The 17736-nt window shown below is 46.9% G+C and overlaps 1 protein-coding gene across 1 annotated transcript in view; it reads left to right on the top strand.

The window, feature by feature from the left end:
* The window catches only part of LOC125452334 (dynein axonemal heavy chain 6-like), a 920763-nt gene that overhangs the window by 349924 nt on the left and 553103 nt on the right, over positions 1 to 17736 (top strand). The window contains exons 39-40 of the mRNA XM_059645527.1: positions 9016 to 9236; positions 10521 to 10773. Of these exons, the coding sequence (XP_059501510.1) occupies positions 9016 to 9236; positions 10521 to 10773 (474 nt within the window). The remainder of the gene's footprint in view (positions 1 to 9015; positions 9237 to 10520; positions 10774 to 17736) is intronic.

Genomic DNA, 17736 nt, shown 5'->3' with positions numbered 1-17736 from the left:
CCTATCTGTTACACTTGTGCCTTGTAGATGGCGGACAGGCTTTTCAGGAGCGAGTTGCTTATCTGTTACCATCTCCTGATTAGTTTTAAACTCTCTAAGAGTCTGAACTATCTCCTCTTCCACCATGATCTGTGCTGGATCTTTTTCCTTGGCAAAGATGGTGCAAAGTATTCATTCAATTCCCCGGTTATGTCCCCTGTGCACAATTTCCTTTTCAAGTCCCTAATCACTTATTCCTTTTGCCACTTCTTTACCGTGCGTTTGCCAGTTGAAGACTTTTGATTTCCTTTTGATACTAACTACCAATCTCTTCTTCTTGTGGCTTCTCTTAGTCTCCTATGAGACTACAATACTCAACTGGCTTTCAGTCCTGTTATCTACCTGATATCTGTTGAAAGCAAATTTTAACAGTTTCATTTTATATTCTATCTCTTTTGACAGCCAGGGAATTCTAGATTAGTTTGTTTCACTTGTCCTCTTCATGGCAGAATATTTTGCATGAAGTTGAAATTTTTCAGCATTAAGTGCAACCCAAAGTTCAGTTACATTTTTTAATGTCAACCTTTAATTCCAATTAATTAGACCCAGTTCCATTCTTATCCTTTTGAAATTAGTTTTCCCACAATTGATTACACGGAATTCCTCCTTTCCTCTTTTTCACAAAGAGATTAAACCTTATGATGGAATGATCACTGCCCCAGAAGTTGTCCAACTGACACTCAATCCACTTGATCAAAAAGAAACAAAAAAACTGTGGATGCTGGAAATCTACTTGGCAATCCTCATTGCCAAGACCAGATCTAGCCATGCCACTTTCCCATTGAACTGGAAATGGATTGCTATTAAAAATTCTGGATGTGAGTTTGCTCACTGAGCTGGAAGGTTAGTTTTCAGACGTTTCGTCACCATTCTAGGTAACATCATCAGTGAGCCTCCGACGAAGCGCTGGTGTTATGTCCCACTTTCTATTTATCTGGTTAGGTTTCCTTGGGTTAACGAAACGTCTGAAAACGAACCTTCCAGCTCAGCGAGCAAACTCACATCCAGAACCTCAACCTGAGCTACAAATCTTCTCAAAACTCATTAAAAATTCTCCTGAACATACTTAAGAAACTTTTGATGCCCTCTGCCTTTACACTACAACTGCCCAGGCCTATTCATATTTTTAAAGTCACCGTTGCAGGAATTCCTCAGGGAAGTGTCCTCGTCTCAGCCATCTTCAGCTGCTTCATCAATGAACTTCCCTCCATCACAAGGTCAGAATTGGGGGATGTACACAATGTTTAGCACCATTCGTGACTCCTCAGATACTGAAGCAGTCCGTGTTCACATGTAACAAGACCTGGACAATATCCAGGCTTGGGTTGACAAGTGGCAAATGACATTCACACCACACAAATGCCAGGCTATGACCACCATGAATAAGAGACAATCTAATCACCACCTCTTGGCATTCAACAATATCACCATCACTGAATCCCCCGCTATCAACATCCTGGGAGTTCTGGATGTGAGTTTGCTCGCTGAGCTGGAAGGTTAGTTTTCAGACGTTTCGTCACCATTCTAGGTAACATCATCAGTGAGCCTCCGACAAAGCGCTGGTGTTATGTCCCGCTTTCTATTTATATGTTTAGGTTAGGGTTAGGGTTAACCTAAACAAATAAATAGAAAGCAGGACATAACACCAGCGCTTCGTCGGAGGCTCACTGAAGGTGTTACCTAGAATGGTGACGAAACGTCTGAAAACTAACCTTCCAGCTCAGTGAGCAAACTCACATCCAGAACCTCAACCTGAGCTACAAATCTTCTCAAAACGCGCTATCCTGGGAGTTATCACTGATCAGAAACTCAACTTGACTCACCACTTAAATACAGTGGCCTCAAGAGAAGGCCAGAAGGTAGGAATACAGCAGCAAGTAACTCGCTCCTGAAAAGCCTGTCCACCATCTACAAGGCACAAGTCAGGAGTGTGATGGAATACTCCCCACTTGCCTGATGGGGGCAGCCCCAACAACACTCAAGAAGCTTGACCCATCCAGGGCAAAGCAGCCACTTGATTGGCACCACATCCACAAGCATCCACTCCCCCCACCACCGACACTCAGTAGCAGCAGTGTGTACTATCTACACGATGCACTGCAGAAATTCACCAAAGATCCTCAGACAGCACCTTCCAAACCCACAACCACTTCCATCTCGGAGGACAAAGGCAGCAGATATATGGGAGCACCACCATTTTCAAATTCCCCTTCAAACGACTCACTGCCTTGGCTTGGAAGCATGTTGACGTTCCCTCACTGTTGCTGGGTCAAAATCCTGGAATTCACTCCCTACAGGCATTGTGGGTCAACCCACAGCAGGTGGACTGCAGTGGTTCAAAAAGGCAGCTCACCCCCACCTCCCTAGGGGCAATAAATGCTAGCCAGCCAGCGATGCTCATATTCCACAAATGAATAAAAAAAATTATAACTACTCTATTTTTAGCAATTCTCTCTAATATTCTTAAAAGCTTATTTCTCTATTTTGTTCCTATTAGTTAGTGGACAATAGACTACACTGAGCAATGTAATTGCTCCTATTTTGTTCCTTAACAGTGGATTCCATTCTTGGCCTTGTTGGTAGAACTTCTCCCTCCAGCATTGCAATGTTCTTCTAAATCAATACTGCAATCGATTATGCTTTCTTCTCTCTCCTATCTTACTTGGACATCCTATAACCAGAAATGTATAATATCCAGTCTTACCTTTCTTTAAGCTTGGTATTTGCTATTTCCCCAACATCATATTCCCACATATCTAACTCCAACTCACCAATCTTGTTTACCACACAATGTGCATTGACATGTCACCGCATGTTGGATGGGGACAGTTCCAAGCGGATCCAAAAGCTCAAACATATGTATTTCTGAGGCACTGTGGGCCTTCAGCAGCAGCAGAATCACCTTAACCTGTCACCTCATGGTCTGGCATGCAGCTCATCCTACCTCCCCCAGCACAAAAGTACCTGTATGTATTGGTTGGAAGCCATCATCTCCCTCCCAGGATATTGCTGTAGGGGTTCCTCACGGTAGTTTCCTCACTCCAACCATCTTCAGCAGTATTGGCAATCATTACTTCCACCAAAGGGTCAGAACGGGTGGTGATGGTACAGTGTTCAGTTCCATTCACTCTACCTCATGCAGAAGAAGCAACCTTTATCCACAGCAAAATCTGGAGAACATTCATCTTGGGCTAATACAAGGAACCAAACATGTGCACAACACTAATGCCAGGAAATTACCATTTCTTAGAAGAGAGGATCTCATCATCTCCTCTTGACTTGCAGAGGAAAGTGACCATTACTGAACTGTCCCCTTGCTATAACTCCACCACCCTACCTCCACCAGCAATATCTTTGAGGTCAACATTCACCAGATACTGAACTGGAATAGCCACAGAAAAGGTGTTGCTGCAACTTCCTACCCCAGAGTTTGTCTAATATCTACAAGGCTCAAACCAGGACTGTGGTGGAATATTGTCCACTCACCTGGATGAGCAAAGCATCAGAGTGTGACTGGCACCCTGTCCACAGCTCAAGTATAAGTGATAATGGGAACTGCAGATGCTGGAGAACCCAAGATAACAAAGTGTGGAGCTGGATGAACACAGCAGGCCAAGCAGCATCAGAGGAGCACAAAAGCTGACGTTTCGGGCCTAGACCCTTCATCAGAGAGGGGGATGGGGAGAGGGAACTGGAATAAATAGGGAGAGAGGGGAAGGCGGACCGAAGATGGAGAGAAAACAAGATAGGTAGAGAGGAGAGTATAGGTGGGGAGGTGGGGAGGGAATAGGTCAGTCCAGGGAAGATGGACAGGTCAAGGAGGCGGAATGAGGTGGTTGGTAGGAAATGGAGGTGCGACTTGAGCTGGGAGGAAGGGATGGGTGAGAGGAAGAACATGTTACGGAAGCAGAGACAGGCTGGGCTGGTTGTGTGATGCAGTGGGGGGAGGGGACGAGCTGGGCTGGTTTTGTGGTGCAGTGGGGGGAGGGGACGAACTGGGCTGGTTTTAGGATGCGGTGGGGGAAGGGGAGATTTTGAAGCTGGTGAAGTCCACATTGATACCATCGGGCTGCAGGGTTCCCAAGCGGAATATGAGTTGCTGTTCTTGCAACCTTCGGGTGGCATCATTGTGGCACTGCAGGAGGCCCATGATGGACATGTGGTCTGAGGAATGGGAGGGGGAGTTGAAATGGTTCGCGACTGGGAGGTGCAGTTGTTTGTTGCGAACTGAGCGGAGGTGTTCTGCAAAGCGGTCCCCAAGCCTCCGCTTGGTTTCCCCAATGTAGAGGAAGCCACACCGGGTGCAATGGATACAATATACCACATTGGCAGACGTGCAGGTGAACATCTGTTTGATATAGAAGATCATCTTTGAGCCTGGGATGGGGTTGAGGGAGGAGGTATGGGGGCAAGTGTAGCACTTACTGCGGTTGCAGGGGAGGATGCCGGATGTGGTGGGGTTGGAGGGGAGTGTGGAGCAGACAAGGGATTCGTGGAGAGAGTGGTCTCTCCAGAAGGCAGACAAGGTTGGGGATGGAAAAATAGCTTGAGTGGTGGAGTCGGATTGTAGATGGCGGAAGTGTTGGAGGATGATACGTTGTATCCGGAGGGTGGTGGGGTGGGATGTGAGAATGAAGGGTATCCTCTTTGGGCAGTTGTGGCGGGGGCGGGGTGTAGGGATGTGTTGCAGGAAATGCAGGAGACGCGGTCAAGGGCGTTCTTGACCACTGTGGCGGGAAAGTTGTGGTCCTTGAAGAACGCGGGACATCTGGAATGTGCGGGAGTGGAATGCCTCATCGTGGGAGCAGATGCGGCGGAGGCGGAGGAATTGGGAATAGGGGATGGAATTTTTGCAGGAGGGTGGGTGGGAGGAGGTGTATTCTAGGTAGCTGTGGGAGTCGGTGGGCTTGAAATGGACATCAGTTACAAGCTGGTTGCCTGAGATGGAGACTGAGAGGTCCAGGAAGGTGAGGGATGTGCTGGAGATGGACCAGGTGAACTGAAGGTTGGGGTGGAAGGTGTTGGTGAAGTGGATGAACTGTTGGAGCTCCTCTGGGGAGCAAGAGGCGGCGCCGATACAGTCATCAATGTAACGGAGGAAGAGGTGGGGTTTGGGGCCTGTGTAGGTGCGGAAGAGGGACTGTTCCACGTAACCTACAAAGAGGCAGGCATAGCTTGGGCCCATGCGGGTACCCATGGCCACCCCCTTTGTCTGTAGGAAGTGGGAGGAATCGAAAGAGAAGTTGTTGAGGGTGGGGACGAGTTCAGCTAGGCGGATGAGGGTGTCGGTGGAAGGGGATTGGTTGGGCATGCGGGACAGGAAGAAGCGGAGGGCCTTGAGGCTATCAGCATGAGGAATACAGGTGTATAGGGACTGGACGTCCATGGTGAAAATGAGGTGTTGGGGGCCAGGGAATTGGAAGTCCTGGAGGAGGTGGAGGGCATGGGTGGTGTCACGGATGTAGGTGGGGAGTTCCTGGACCAAAGGTGAGAAAATGGAGATGAGTTCGGTGGGGCAGGAACAGGCTGAGACAATGGGTCGACCAGGTCAGGCAAGTTTGTGGATTTTGGGAAGGAGATAGAAACGGGCCGCGTGGGGTTGGGGAATAATGAGGTTGGAGGCTGTGGTTGGGAGGTCCCCTGAGGTGATGAGGTCATGGATGGTGTTGGAGATGATGGTTTGGTGCTCGGTGGTGGGGTCATGATCAAGGGGGCGGTAGGAGGAGGTGTCGGAGAGTTGACGTTTGGCCTTGGCGATGTAGAGGTCAGTGCGCCATACCTCCTCCCTCACCCTCATCCCAGGCCCAAAGATGACCTTCCATATCAAGCAGATGTTCACCTGCACATTTGCCAATGTGATATATTGTGTCTATTGCACCCAGTGTGGCTTCCTCTACATTGGGGAAACCAAGCGGAGGCTTTGGGACCGCTTTGCAGAACACCTCCGCTCGGTTCGCAATAAACAACTGCACCTCCCAGTCGCAAACCATTTCCACTCCCACTCCCATTCTTTAGATGACATGTCCATCATGGGCCTCCTGCATTACCACAATGATGCCACCCGAAGGTTGCAGGAACAGCAACTCATATTCCGCTTGGGAACCCTGCAGCCCAATGGTATCAATGTGGACTTCACCAGCTTCAAAATCTCCCCTTCCCCCACCGCATCCCAAAACCAGCCCAGTCTGTCTCTGCCTACCTAACCTGTTCTTCCTCTCACCCATCCCTTCCTCCCACCCCAAGCCGCACCTCCATCTCCTACCTACTAACCTCATCCCGCCTCCTTGACCTGTCCGTCTTCCCTGGACTGACCTATCCCCTCCCTACCTCCCCACCTATACTCCCCTCTCCACCTATCTTCTTTACTCTCCATCTTCGGTCCGCCTCCCCCTCTCTCCCTATTTATTCCAGTTCCCTCTCCCCATCCCCCTCTCTGATGAATGGTCTAGGCCTGAAACATCAGCTTTTGTGCTCCTGAGATGCTGCTGGGCCTGCTGTGTTCATCCAGCCTCACACTTTGTTATCACAGCTCAAGTACTCACTTTTTCCACCACCATCAGTGCACAGTGGCAGCAATGTGTACCATCAACAAGAATCTGTACAGCAGCTTGCTGGATTAATCCCGAGTGCAGTTTCCACACTCGTAATCCCTGACACCTGGAAGGACAACAACCGCAGATCCATGGGAACATGAATACTTACAAGTTCCTCTCCAAGCCACACACCACCCTTCCCTGTTGCTGGAACAGAATCTGAAAATCCACAACATGAATTACAGAGGCTCAAGAAGTCAGCTCACCCCGATTTTCTCATGGGCAATTAGAAATCGGCAATAAATGCTGATTTTGCAAATACGTTCACATGCAATGAATAATTAAGAAGGCCATTTACAAGGTGAGCGCAATGTACAGTTCTGTTTTCTTCAATGATTGTTGTCAAGTGAGAAATATTTTAAGGAAGAAAGATTAATAGTTACGATTAATATGTTCATCAGAAGCACAAACAAAACCTGTTCGAACCACTTAACAGGTCAGACGGCATCTGTGATGAGAGAAACAGAATTAATGTTTCACCTCTGATGGCCTGTCATTCAAATTGGATGGAATTAGAGATCCAGGAATGAAGGAATACTATTTTATGGACGAGCAGTAAAAAATTGGGATTATTTCCTTTAAAGCAGAGAAGACTAAGTGGAAATTAAAGATGAAAGCAAAGGGACCAAAGTGACAGTGAAAACAATCTCTTTTACACAGTGACAGCACAGCGTGGAGCTGGAGGAACACAGCAGGCCAGGCAGCATCAGAGGAGCAGGGAAGCATCAGAGGAGCATGGAAGCATCAGAGGAGCAGGACAGCATCAGAGGAGCAGGACAGCATCAGAGGAGCAGGGAAGCATCAGAGGAGCAGGGCAGCATCAGAGGAGCAGGGCAGCATCAGAGGAGCAGGGAAGCATCAGAGGAGCAGGGCAGCATCAGAGGAGCAGGACAGCATCAGAGGAGCAGGGAAGCATCAGAGGAGCAGGGCAGCATCAGAGGAGCAAGGAAGCATCAGAGGAGCAGGACAGCATCAGAGGAGCAGGGCAGCATCAGAGGAGCAGGGAAGCATCAGAGGAGCAGGGCAGCATCAGAGGAGCAGGGAAGCATCAGAGGAGCAGGGAAGCATCAGAGGAGCAGGGCAGCATCAGAGGAGCAGGGAAGCATCAGAGGAGCAGGGCAGCATCAGAGGAGCAGGGAAGCATCAGAGGAGCAGGGAAGCATCAGAGGAGCAGGACAGCATCAGAGGAGCAGGGAAGCATCAGAGGAGCAGGGCTGCATCAGAGGAGCAGGACAGCATCAGAGGAGCAGGGAAGCATCAGAGGAGCAGGGCAGCATCAGAGGAGCAGGGAAGCATCAGAGGAGCAGGACAGCATCAGAGGAGCAGGACAGCATCAGAGGAGCAGGGAAGCATCAGAGGAGCAGGGCTGCATCAGAGGAGCAGGGCAGCATCAGAGGAGCAGGGAAGCATCAGAGGAGCAGGGCAGCATCAGAGGAGCAGGGAAGCATCAGAGGAGCAGGACAGCATCAGAGGAGCAGGGAAGCTGACGTTTTAGTCAGGTCTCCAGCATCTGCAGTTCTTGCTGTCCCTTTCACTCTTTTACTTCTTCATGGAATTATTTGAGACAGGTTTTCGGGAGTCAGTAGATGAGTTACTTGCTACAGGAATTGGATGGTTTGGGATGGAATTCACTTCTGATAGGGTGCTGTGCCCAGATACAATAATAGCTTTCAGGAAATAACAGATCAGATAGAATTGGATTCAGAGATTTTTAACCAGTAGGGAATCAAGGATTGTGGGGAAAAGGCAGGAAAGTGGAGTTGAGGATTATTAGATCAGCCATGATCTCATTAAATGTTAGAGCAGACTCAATGGGCCGAATGGCCACCCTCTGCTCTGATGGTATTGTGGTGAAATATTGGAAGGAGAAAAGCCTTGCAGGAATGTGGGGTCTGGGGAAGTGGGACAAACCAGTTTGCTCTATGAGAGAAATGCCACATAGTTTAGTGTTATTTAATGACTGAACAGTTCATAAATAAGTTCAAAGAATGGAAAAGGTAAAGTGCTTGGATTTAAGATCAAAAAGTAAAATTTGTGTTCCGTGGAAGGTAGATACGAATAAATGACTAGAGAAATGGTGTGGAAGGCAAGAGCCACTGATAAAAAACAACAGATTAGAACAGGTAAAAGATTGATTCAGGAAGTGGAGCAGAACCATTTTGCTTCAGTTATTGCTTTCTGAGTAATTGAAGAGGGTTGTGTCAAGGCACATATAATGATCATGATATCCAGTTTCTATCACAAGAATTGAAAGAATGCATTTCTGGATCAGCAATTGGTGTCTAGAGAGATTTTAAACCTAGGCTGTAAGTTCAGATCCTGGGGTGACAGTTCCATAATAGGGCACAGGTTCTATTAATGCACCCTTTTTATGTTCTTCCAGATGTTACAGCCTTGACCAGCTGGCGATGGATAATCATGGATGGCCCAGTAGACACGGTGTGGGTAGAAAACCTCAACACAGTACTGGATGACACCAGGACTCTGTGCTTGTCCAATGGGGAACGCATCAGCTTGCCACGAGGCATGAGGCTACTCTTTGAGGTGGACAGCCTTTCCCAAGCTAGCCCTGCTACAATCAGCAGGTGTGCTATGGTTTATATGGTAAGATATCATCCCAAAAATTAAAATTGACAGTGGTAGCCACTAGGAAGAATTCAGACAGTGTATTTGGAACAGTTTCCTAGAGCAATATGTAATAAATACAACTGGGGAGCAGGCTATTTTAGGTATCATAATGTGTACTGAGGAAGGTTTAATAAATAATCTCAGAGGAAAAGATCCCTAAGGGAACAGTGACCATAACATAATTTAGCATTCAGTTTGAGAGGGAGTAACTTTTTATTTTCCTTTATTCATTCATGGGACAAGGGTGTCGCTGACCAGGCAGCATTTATTGCCCATCCCTAATTGCTCAGAGGACAGTTCAGAGTCAACCACATTGCTGTGGGTCTGGAGTCACATGTAGGCCAGACCAGTTATGGATGGCAGTTTCCTTCCCTAAAGGACATTAGTGAACCAGATGGATTTTTCTGACAATGAACAATGGATTCACCACATCATTAGATTCTTAATTCCAGATATTTAGTGAATTCAAATTCCACCATCTGCTGTGGTGGGATTCAAATCTGGGTCTCCAGAACATTATCTGGGTTTCCTGGATGAACAATCAAATGATAATGCTACGAGGTCGTTGCCTCCCCTTTGTGGAAGTTTAGCACTTAAATCAGGATAATCACATAAGGACAAGGGCTGAGTCTGCTGGACTGGGAAAAGAGTTTAGCACAAAAAAGATTGAGGTTCTTTGGCAAATGTTTAACAAGATAGTTCAAGACTAACAGCAAAAATATATCCAAGTTACAAAATAAGACTCTGGAAAGGGAATAAACTAATCATGGTTAACTAATGAAATAAAGGATAATTTGAAATTGAAAAAGAAAGTAGAATGTGGCAAAGGTTTGCGTTAAATCGAACGATAAGGCAAGTTTAAAAAGCCAACAAAGGATAACCAAAAATGAGCAATAGATTCAAACTAGCAAGTAGTAGGAAACAGATGGTAAGAGCTTCCTTAGACATATTCAAAGGGAAAAAAAGACCAAAGTGAACAAAGGCCCTTGGAGACCAAGGCTGGGGAAGTAATAATGAGAAACCAGGAGATGACAGAGGAGTTAAATAGTTTGCATCACTTTTCACAGTCAACAACAGTAATAACATTAAATTGCTAAATAAATAAAGTTGGGAACACTCACAGAAATCTTAACAATTGTCAACCAAAGATGATGAAGATGGTAAATAAGCTCATGGTGCCTTTTAAATGAGGGTGCTGACAGGATTGGGCAATTTGGAAGGAGTTAACTAACAGTGCTTCTCTTTTTAATATCATGTCAGGACCCAGTTGATCTTGGTTGGCGACCTTATGTTAGTACCTGGATAGAAAAACTCCCAGAGGAGTTACCTGGCAAAGCGAAGGAATACCTCCAGACACTCTTTGACAAAAGCATTTCAGCAGGCCTGCAATTTGTAAGAAGCCATCGAGGGTTGCAGCATTTTGCTGTTACAGATCTGGGGATAGTGATGACACTTTGCCACCTGTTACAATCTTTTCTGGATTTCATGAGCAAGAATGGTGGCTTCGGAGTCAGTAAGTAGACTTGTGATCATAACCCTCATTGGAACTTTTCAAATTAGATGATAAAGAAAACAAAAGATGTGATGGTGAAAGACAATGAACAAAGAAAAACTGAGGACCGTCTGGCAGCACCTTTAGAGAGAAAACACTGTTAATGTTTCAAACCCAGTGGCCTTCCTCAGAATAGGGTCATTGGACTCAGATGTTAACTCTGCTTTCTATCACATGTTGCCAGACCTGCTGAGTTTCTCCAGAAATCTCTGCTCTTTGTTTCAGATTTCCAGCGTCTGCAGTTCTTTGGTTTATTTCGGAAAAAATGAAGCTTGGTGTAGTTGTAGGGAGAGCTTTATAATTAACTCCATCCTGTACCTGTCCTGAGAATGTTTGATGAGGACAATGTAGAGGTAATTTTATTCCGTACCGAATGCCATGCGATACCAATTGTGGGATGTTTGATGCAGACAGTGTAGGGAGAGTTTTACACTGTTTCTAACCCCATGTTTTAACTCTGCTGGGAATGTTTGATGAGGATAACGTAGAGGGAACTTTACACTATTTCTAACCCCATGGTGATCCTCTGCTGAGAGTGCTTGATGGGAATAGTGTAGACAGAGCTTTACTCTTTATCCTATAACATGTTGTCCTTGTCCTTGGAGTATTTGATGAAGAATTGTTAAAGATACCTTTCTCTGCATCTAAACATGTACTGTCCCTGTCCTGGGAGTGTTTATTTTCTTTAAAATTATTTTCTTCACTGGTGGGATGTGGGGGTCAGTGGCTCGGCCAGCATTTATTGCCAGTCCCTGGTTGCCCTTGAGAAGGTGGAGGTGAGCTGCCCTCTTGAGCCGCTGCAGTCCATGTGCTGTAGGTTGACTCACAGTGACCACAGTGACCCACAGTGATATTCCCGTGGTGGTCATGGTTTTGGAGGGTGCTGTCCAAGGATCTCTGGTGAATTTCTGCAGTGCATCTTGTAAAGATTAGGTACTGCTGCTATTGACCATTGGTGGTGAAGGGAGTTGATGTTTGTGGATGTACTGCCAATCATGCAACTGCTTTTTCCTGGATGGTGTCAGACTTCTTGAGCATTGTTGGAGCGCACCCATCTAGGCAAGTGGGGAGTATTCCACCACGGCTCTTGTTCCTTGTGCTCCAGAGCTTTCCCTGGCCAAACTGTTCCAGTACAGTTACAACATTGGCAACTGCCTGATAATGTAGATATTTGCCCAGGAATGCCTGTACATAAAAAACAGAACAAACCCAAACCAACCAATGACCGCCCCATCAGCGTCTACTCGATCATCAGCAGCACCTGCTCAGCATAACCTGCTCAGTGATGCCCAGTTTGGGTTCCGCCAGGGCCATTTAGCTCCTGATCTCCTGACTTGTGCCTTGTAGATGTGGACAGGCTTTGGGGAGTCAGGAAGTCAGTTATTTGCTACAGTATTCGTAGTCTCTGATTGGTTCTTGTAGCTACTATATTTATATGGTTGAGTCCCATTGACTTTCTGGTCAATGGTAAGCTCCCGGGATGTTTTAGCGATGGTAACAACATTGAACATCAGGGGCAATTGTTGTCTCTTATTGGCGATACTCATTTCCTGGCATTTGTGTGGCATGAATGTTACTTGCCACTTTTCTGGCCAAGCTTGGATATTGACCAGATCTTGTTGCATTTGAACACGGACTGCTTCAGTTTCTGAGGAGTCATGAATGGTGCTGAACATTGTGCAATCATCAGCGAACATCCCCATTTCTGACCTTATGACGGAGGGAAGGTCATTGATGAAGCATCTGAAGATGGTTGGGCCTAGGACACTACCCTGAGGGACTCCTGCAGAGATGTCCTGGAGCTGAGATGACTGACCTCCCACAACCACGACCATCTTCCTATGGGTCAGGTATGACTCCAATAAAGGAAGGGTCACTGGAACCGAAACGTTAACTCTGATTTCTCTCCACAAATGCTGCCAGACTTGCTGAGCCTTTACAACAATGTCTGTTTTTGTTTCTGATTTCCAGCCTCTGTAGTTTTCCAACCAGCCCCTGATACCCGATGATTCCAGTTTTGCAAGTCACTCTCATCTCACCCTCTGGAATTCAGCTCTTTTGTCCATGTTTGAACCGAGGCTGTAATGAGGTCAGGAGCTGAGTGGCCCTGACAGAACCCAAACTGGGCGTCACTGAGCAGGTTATTGCTGAGCAGGTGCCGCTTGATAGCACTGTTACTGACACCTTCCATCACTTTACTATCATCAAGAGGAGACTGATGGGGCAGGAATTAGTGGAGTTGGATTTGTCCTGCTTTTTATGTACAGGACATACTTGGGCAATTTTCCACATTGCTGGGTAGATACCAGTGTTGTAACTGTACTGGAACAGCTTGGCTCGGGGAGCGGCAAGTTCTAGAGCATTATTCTTCAGCACTATTGCCGGAATGTTGTCAGGGCCCAAAGCCTTTGCAGTATCCAGTGTCTGCAACCATTTCTTGATATCATGTGGAGTGAATTTAATTGGAGAAGACTGGTAACTGTGATGTTGGAGACCTCTGGATTAGGCCAGGATGGATTATCCATTGTCCAGGGCATTTCCTTGTCCGTGTTTAACCTGAAACGTTGAGACTTCATGGGGTCAGGATTCCAAGAACAATTCCACCCCAACTGTATACCACTGTGCCGCCACATGTTCTGGGTCTGTCCGGCTGGTGGTGTCTGGGACATTGTCTGTAAGACATGATTACATGAGTATGACGAGATCAGGCTGAAAGACAGCTCTCCCAATTTTGGCACTAGCCCCCAATGTTTGTAAGGAGGGCTTTGCAGGGTCAACAGAGCTGTTCTTGTTTTCCAGTGCCTTGGCAGATGGTCTATCTGGATCATTTCCTCACTGAGACTGTGCAGTGATTGATACAAATGAGTGGCTTGCTGGGCAAGCTTGGAGGGCAGGTGAGAGTCCATCACATTGAGTCACATATAGGCCAGACTGGGTAAAGATGGCAGATTTCCTTCCCTGAAGAATATTGATGTACCAGGTGGGTTTTTCCAAAAAAAATCAACAATGCCATCAGGAGAGCCTTAATTCCAGATATATTTGGGATTTGAATCCTGGCCCTCAGAACATTAACTGAGTTTCTGAATTAATATACTAGTGATAATGCCATTATGCCATCCCTTCACCTTAAGATGAGGGCGGAGACAGTACAGACAGCTTTACTCTGTATCAGATCACATGCTGTACTTACCCTGGGAGTATTTGAATCTTGTGGTGGAAAGCATTCCATTCCCCAGCATCATTACCTTAACGAGGATTACAAGTTTTTAAATGACCAAAGAAATCAGGTGAGAAAGAGGTGAGAAAGATCTCACTTCACTGCAAAGAACATTGCACTTTTCAGTGTGTCTTTTATCGTCACAGTTTACTGATTCATTTTATTTTATTTTCTCAATTCATTCTGTGGGATGTGGTTGTCGCTGGCTGGTCCAGTATTTATTGTCCATCCCTAGCTACTCTTGAGAAGGTGGGGGTGAGCTGCCTTCTTGACCCGCTGCAGTCCACCTGCTGTGGGTTGACCCACGATGCCTGTAGGGAGGGAATTCCAGGATTTTGACCTGGCAACTGTGAAGGAACGGCGATATATTCCCAAGTCAGGATGGTGAGTGGCTTGGACGGGAACTTGTAGGGAGTGGTGTTCCCATGTATCTGATGCCCTTGTCCTTCTAGATGGAAGTGGTCGTGGGTTTGGAAGATGCTGTCTGAGGATCTTTGGTGAATTTCTGCAGTGCCCCTTGTAGATAGTACACACTGCTGCTACTGAGTGTTGGTGGTGGGGGGAGTGGGATGTTTGTGGATGTGGTGCCAATCAAGCAGCTGCTTTGTCCTGGACGGTGTCAAGCTTCTTGAGTGTTGTTGGGGCTGCATCCATCCAGGCAAGTGGGGAGTATTCCATCACACTCCTGACTTGTGCCTTGTAGGTGGTGGGCAGGCTTTGAGGAGTCAGGAGGTGAGTTACTTGCTGAAATATTCCTAGTTTCTGGCCTGCTTTTCAAGCCACTGTGATGATTTGTTGAGTCCAGTTGAGTTTCTGATCAATGATAACCCCTAGGAAATTGATAGTGGGGGGTTCAGTGATGGCAACACCAGTGAATGTCAAGTTGTGGCAGTTCCTTTATTCATTAACGGGATGAGGACGTCACTGGCCAGGCAGCATTTATTGCCCACCCCTAATTGACCAGAGGACTGTTCAGAGTCAACCACATTGTTGTGGGCCTGGAGTCACATGTAGGTAACAATGGCAGTTTCCTTCCCAAAAGGGCATTTGTGAACCAAATGCATTTTTCCTGACAATCAACAGTGGATTCATGGTCATCATTTAATTTTTAATTCCAGATATCTATTGAATTCAGTTTCCACCATCTGCTGTGTCAGGATTTGAAACTAGGTCACCAGCATGTTATCCAGGTCTCAATTAACAGCCACGAGGCCATCACCACCCCCATGGAGGTCAGATTGTCTCTTATTGGTGATGGTCATAGCCTGGCATTTGTGTGGCGCGAATGTCACTTCCCATTTGTCAGTCCAAGCCTGGATATTGTCCAGGTCTTGTTTCGTTTGAATATGGACTGCTTCAGTAGATGAGGCGTCATGAATGGTGCTGAACATTGTGCAAACATTGGCAAACATCCCACTTCTGACTTTATGATGGAGGGAAGGTCATTGATGAAGCAGCTGAAGATGATTGGGCCAAGGACACTACCCTGAGGGACTGCTGCAGAGATGTCCTGGAGTTGAGATGACTGACTCCAGCAACCACAACCATCTTCCTATGTATCAAATATAGCTCCAACCAGCAGAGAGTTTGTCCCCTGAAACTCATTGATTCCAGTTTTGCCAGGGCTCCTTGATGCCACACAATCGAATGCAGCCTTGATATCAAGGGCTGTCACTCTCACCTCGCCTTCTGGAATTCAGCTCTTCTGTCCATGTTTGAACCGAGGCTGTAATGAGGTCAGGAGCTGAGTGGCCCTGGCAGAACCCAAACTGGGCGTAACTGTGCAGGTTATTGCTGAGCAGGAGCTGCTTGGTAGCACTGTTACTGACACCTTCCATCACTCTACTGATGATCGAGAGGAGACTGATGGGGCAGGAATTGGTCAGGTTGGATTTGCCCTGCTTTTTGTGTACAGGACATGCTTGGGCAATTTTCGCACATTGCTGGATAGATACCAGTGTTGTAATTTTACTGGAACAGCTTGGCTAGGGGAGCATTGAGTTCTGGAGCATTAGTCTTCAGTATTGTCGCTGGAATGTTGTCAGGGCCCGTAGCCTTTGCAGTATCCAGTGTCTCCAGCTGTTTCCTGATATCACGTGGAGAGAATTGAATTGGCTGAAGACTGGTACCTGGAGGAGGCCAAGATGGATCATCCACTCGACACTGCGGGCTGAAGATTGCTGTGAATGCTTCAACCTTATCTTTTGCACTGATGTGCTGGGCCCTTCCATCATTGAGGATGGGGATATTTGTGGAGCCGCCTCCTCCAGTGAGTCGTTTAATTGTCCACCACCATTTACGACTGAATATGGCAGGACTGCAGAGCTTAGATCTGATCCATTGGTTATGGGATCGCTTAGCTCTGTCTATCACTTGCTGCTTTTGCTGTTTGGTGTGCAGCTAGTCCTGTTTGGTAGTTTCATCAGGTTGATATCTCATCTTCAGGTATGCCTGGTGCTTCTCCTGGCCTTCCCTCCTGCACACTCCATTGAACCAGGGTTGATCCCCTGGCTGGATGGTAATGGTTGTGTGAGGGATATGCCGGGCCATGAGGTTACAGATTGTGCTGGAGTACAATTCTGCTGCTGTTGATGGCCCACAGCACCTCGTGGATGCCCAGCCTTGAGTTGCTAGATCTGTGTAAAGTCTGTCCCATTTAGCACAGTGATAGTGCCACACAACACGATGCAAGTTATTCTCAATGTAAAGATGGGACTTTGACTCCACGAGGACCGTGTAATGGTCACTCTTACCAATACTGTTGTTGACAGATGGAACTGCAGCTGGCAGATTGGTGAGGATGAGGACAAGTATGTTTTTCCCTCTTGTTGGTTCCCTCACCACCTGCCGCAGACCCAGTCTCGCAGCTCTGTCCTTTAGGACCCGACCAGCTCTATCAGCAGTACTGCTGCCGAGCCACTCTTGGTGGTGGACACTGAAACCCCCCACCCAGAGTACATTTTGTGCACTTGCCATCCTCAGTGCTTCCTCCAAGTGTTGTTCAACATGGAGGAGAGACTGATCCATCAGCTGAGGGAGGACGGTATGGGGTAATCAGCAGGAGGTTTCCTTGTCCATGTCTGACCAGAAGCCATGTGACTTCATGGGGTCTGGAGTTAACGTTAAGGACTCCTAGAGCAATGCCCTCCCGACAGTATCCCACTGTGCCACCATCTCTACTGGGCCTGTCCTGCCAGTGGGACAGTACGGGATGGTGATGGTGGTATCTGGGATGTTGTCTGTAAGGTATGATTCCGTGAGTATGACTATATCAGGCTGTTGCTTAACTGATCTGTGAGACAGCTCTCCCACTTTTGGCACAACCCCCCAGATGTTAGTGAGGAGGACTTTGCTGGGTCAACAAGGCTGTTTCTGCCATTGTCTTTTCCGGTGCCTAGATCAATACCAGGTGATCCGTTCCATTTCATTTCTTTGAAACTTTGTAGCGATTGACACGACTAAGTGGCTTACTAGGCCATTTCAGAGGGCAATTGAGAGTCAACCACATTGCTGTGGGTCTGGAGTTACATGTAGGCCCGACCAGGTAAGGATGGCAGATTTCCTTCCCTAAAGGATGTTAGTGAACCAGACAGGTTTTTCGGACAATCAGCAATGACTTCACAGTCATCAGTAGATTCTTAATTCCATACTTTTTTTTAATTATTGAATTATTGGATTCAAACCCAAGTCCCTCAGAACATTAGCTG

Source organism: Stegostoma tigrinum, chromosome 4, assembly GCF_030684315.1.
Source record: "Stegostoma tigrinum isolate sSteTig4 chromosome 4, sSteTig4.hap1, whole genome shotgun sequence".
Taxonomy (NCBI): Eukaryota; Metazoa; Chordata; class Chondrichthyes; order Orectolobiformes; family Stegostomatidae; genus Stegostoma; species Stegostoma tigrinum.
The sequence above is the reverse complement of the archived record's forward strand: the minus strand, read 5'-3'. Positions and strand labels throughout refer to the sequence as shown.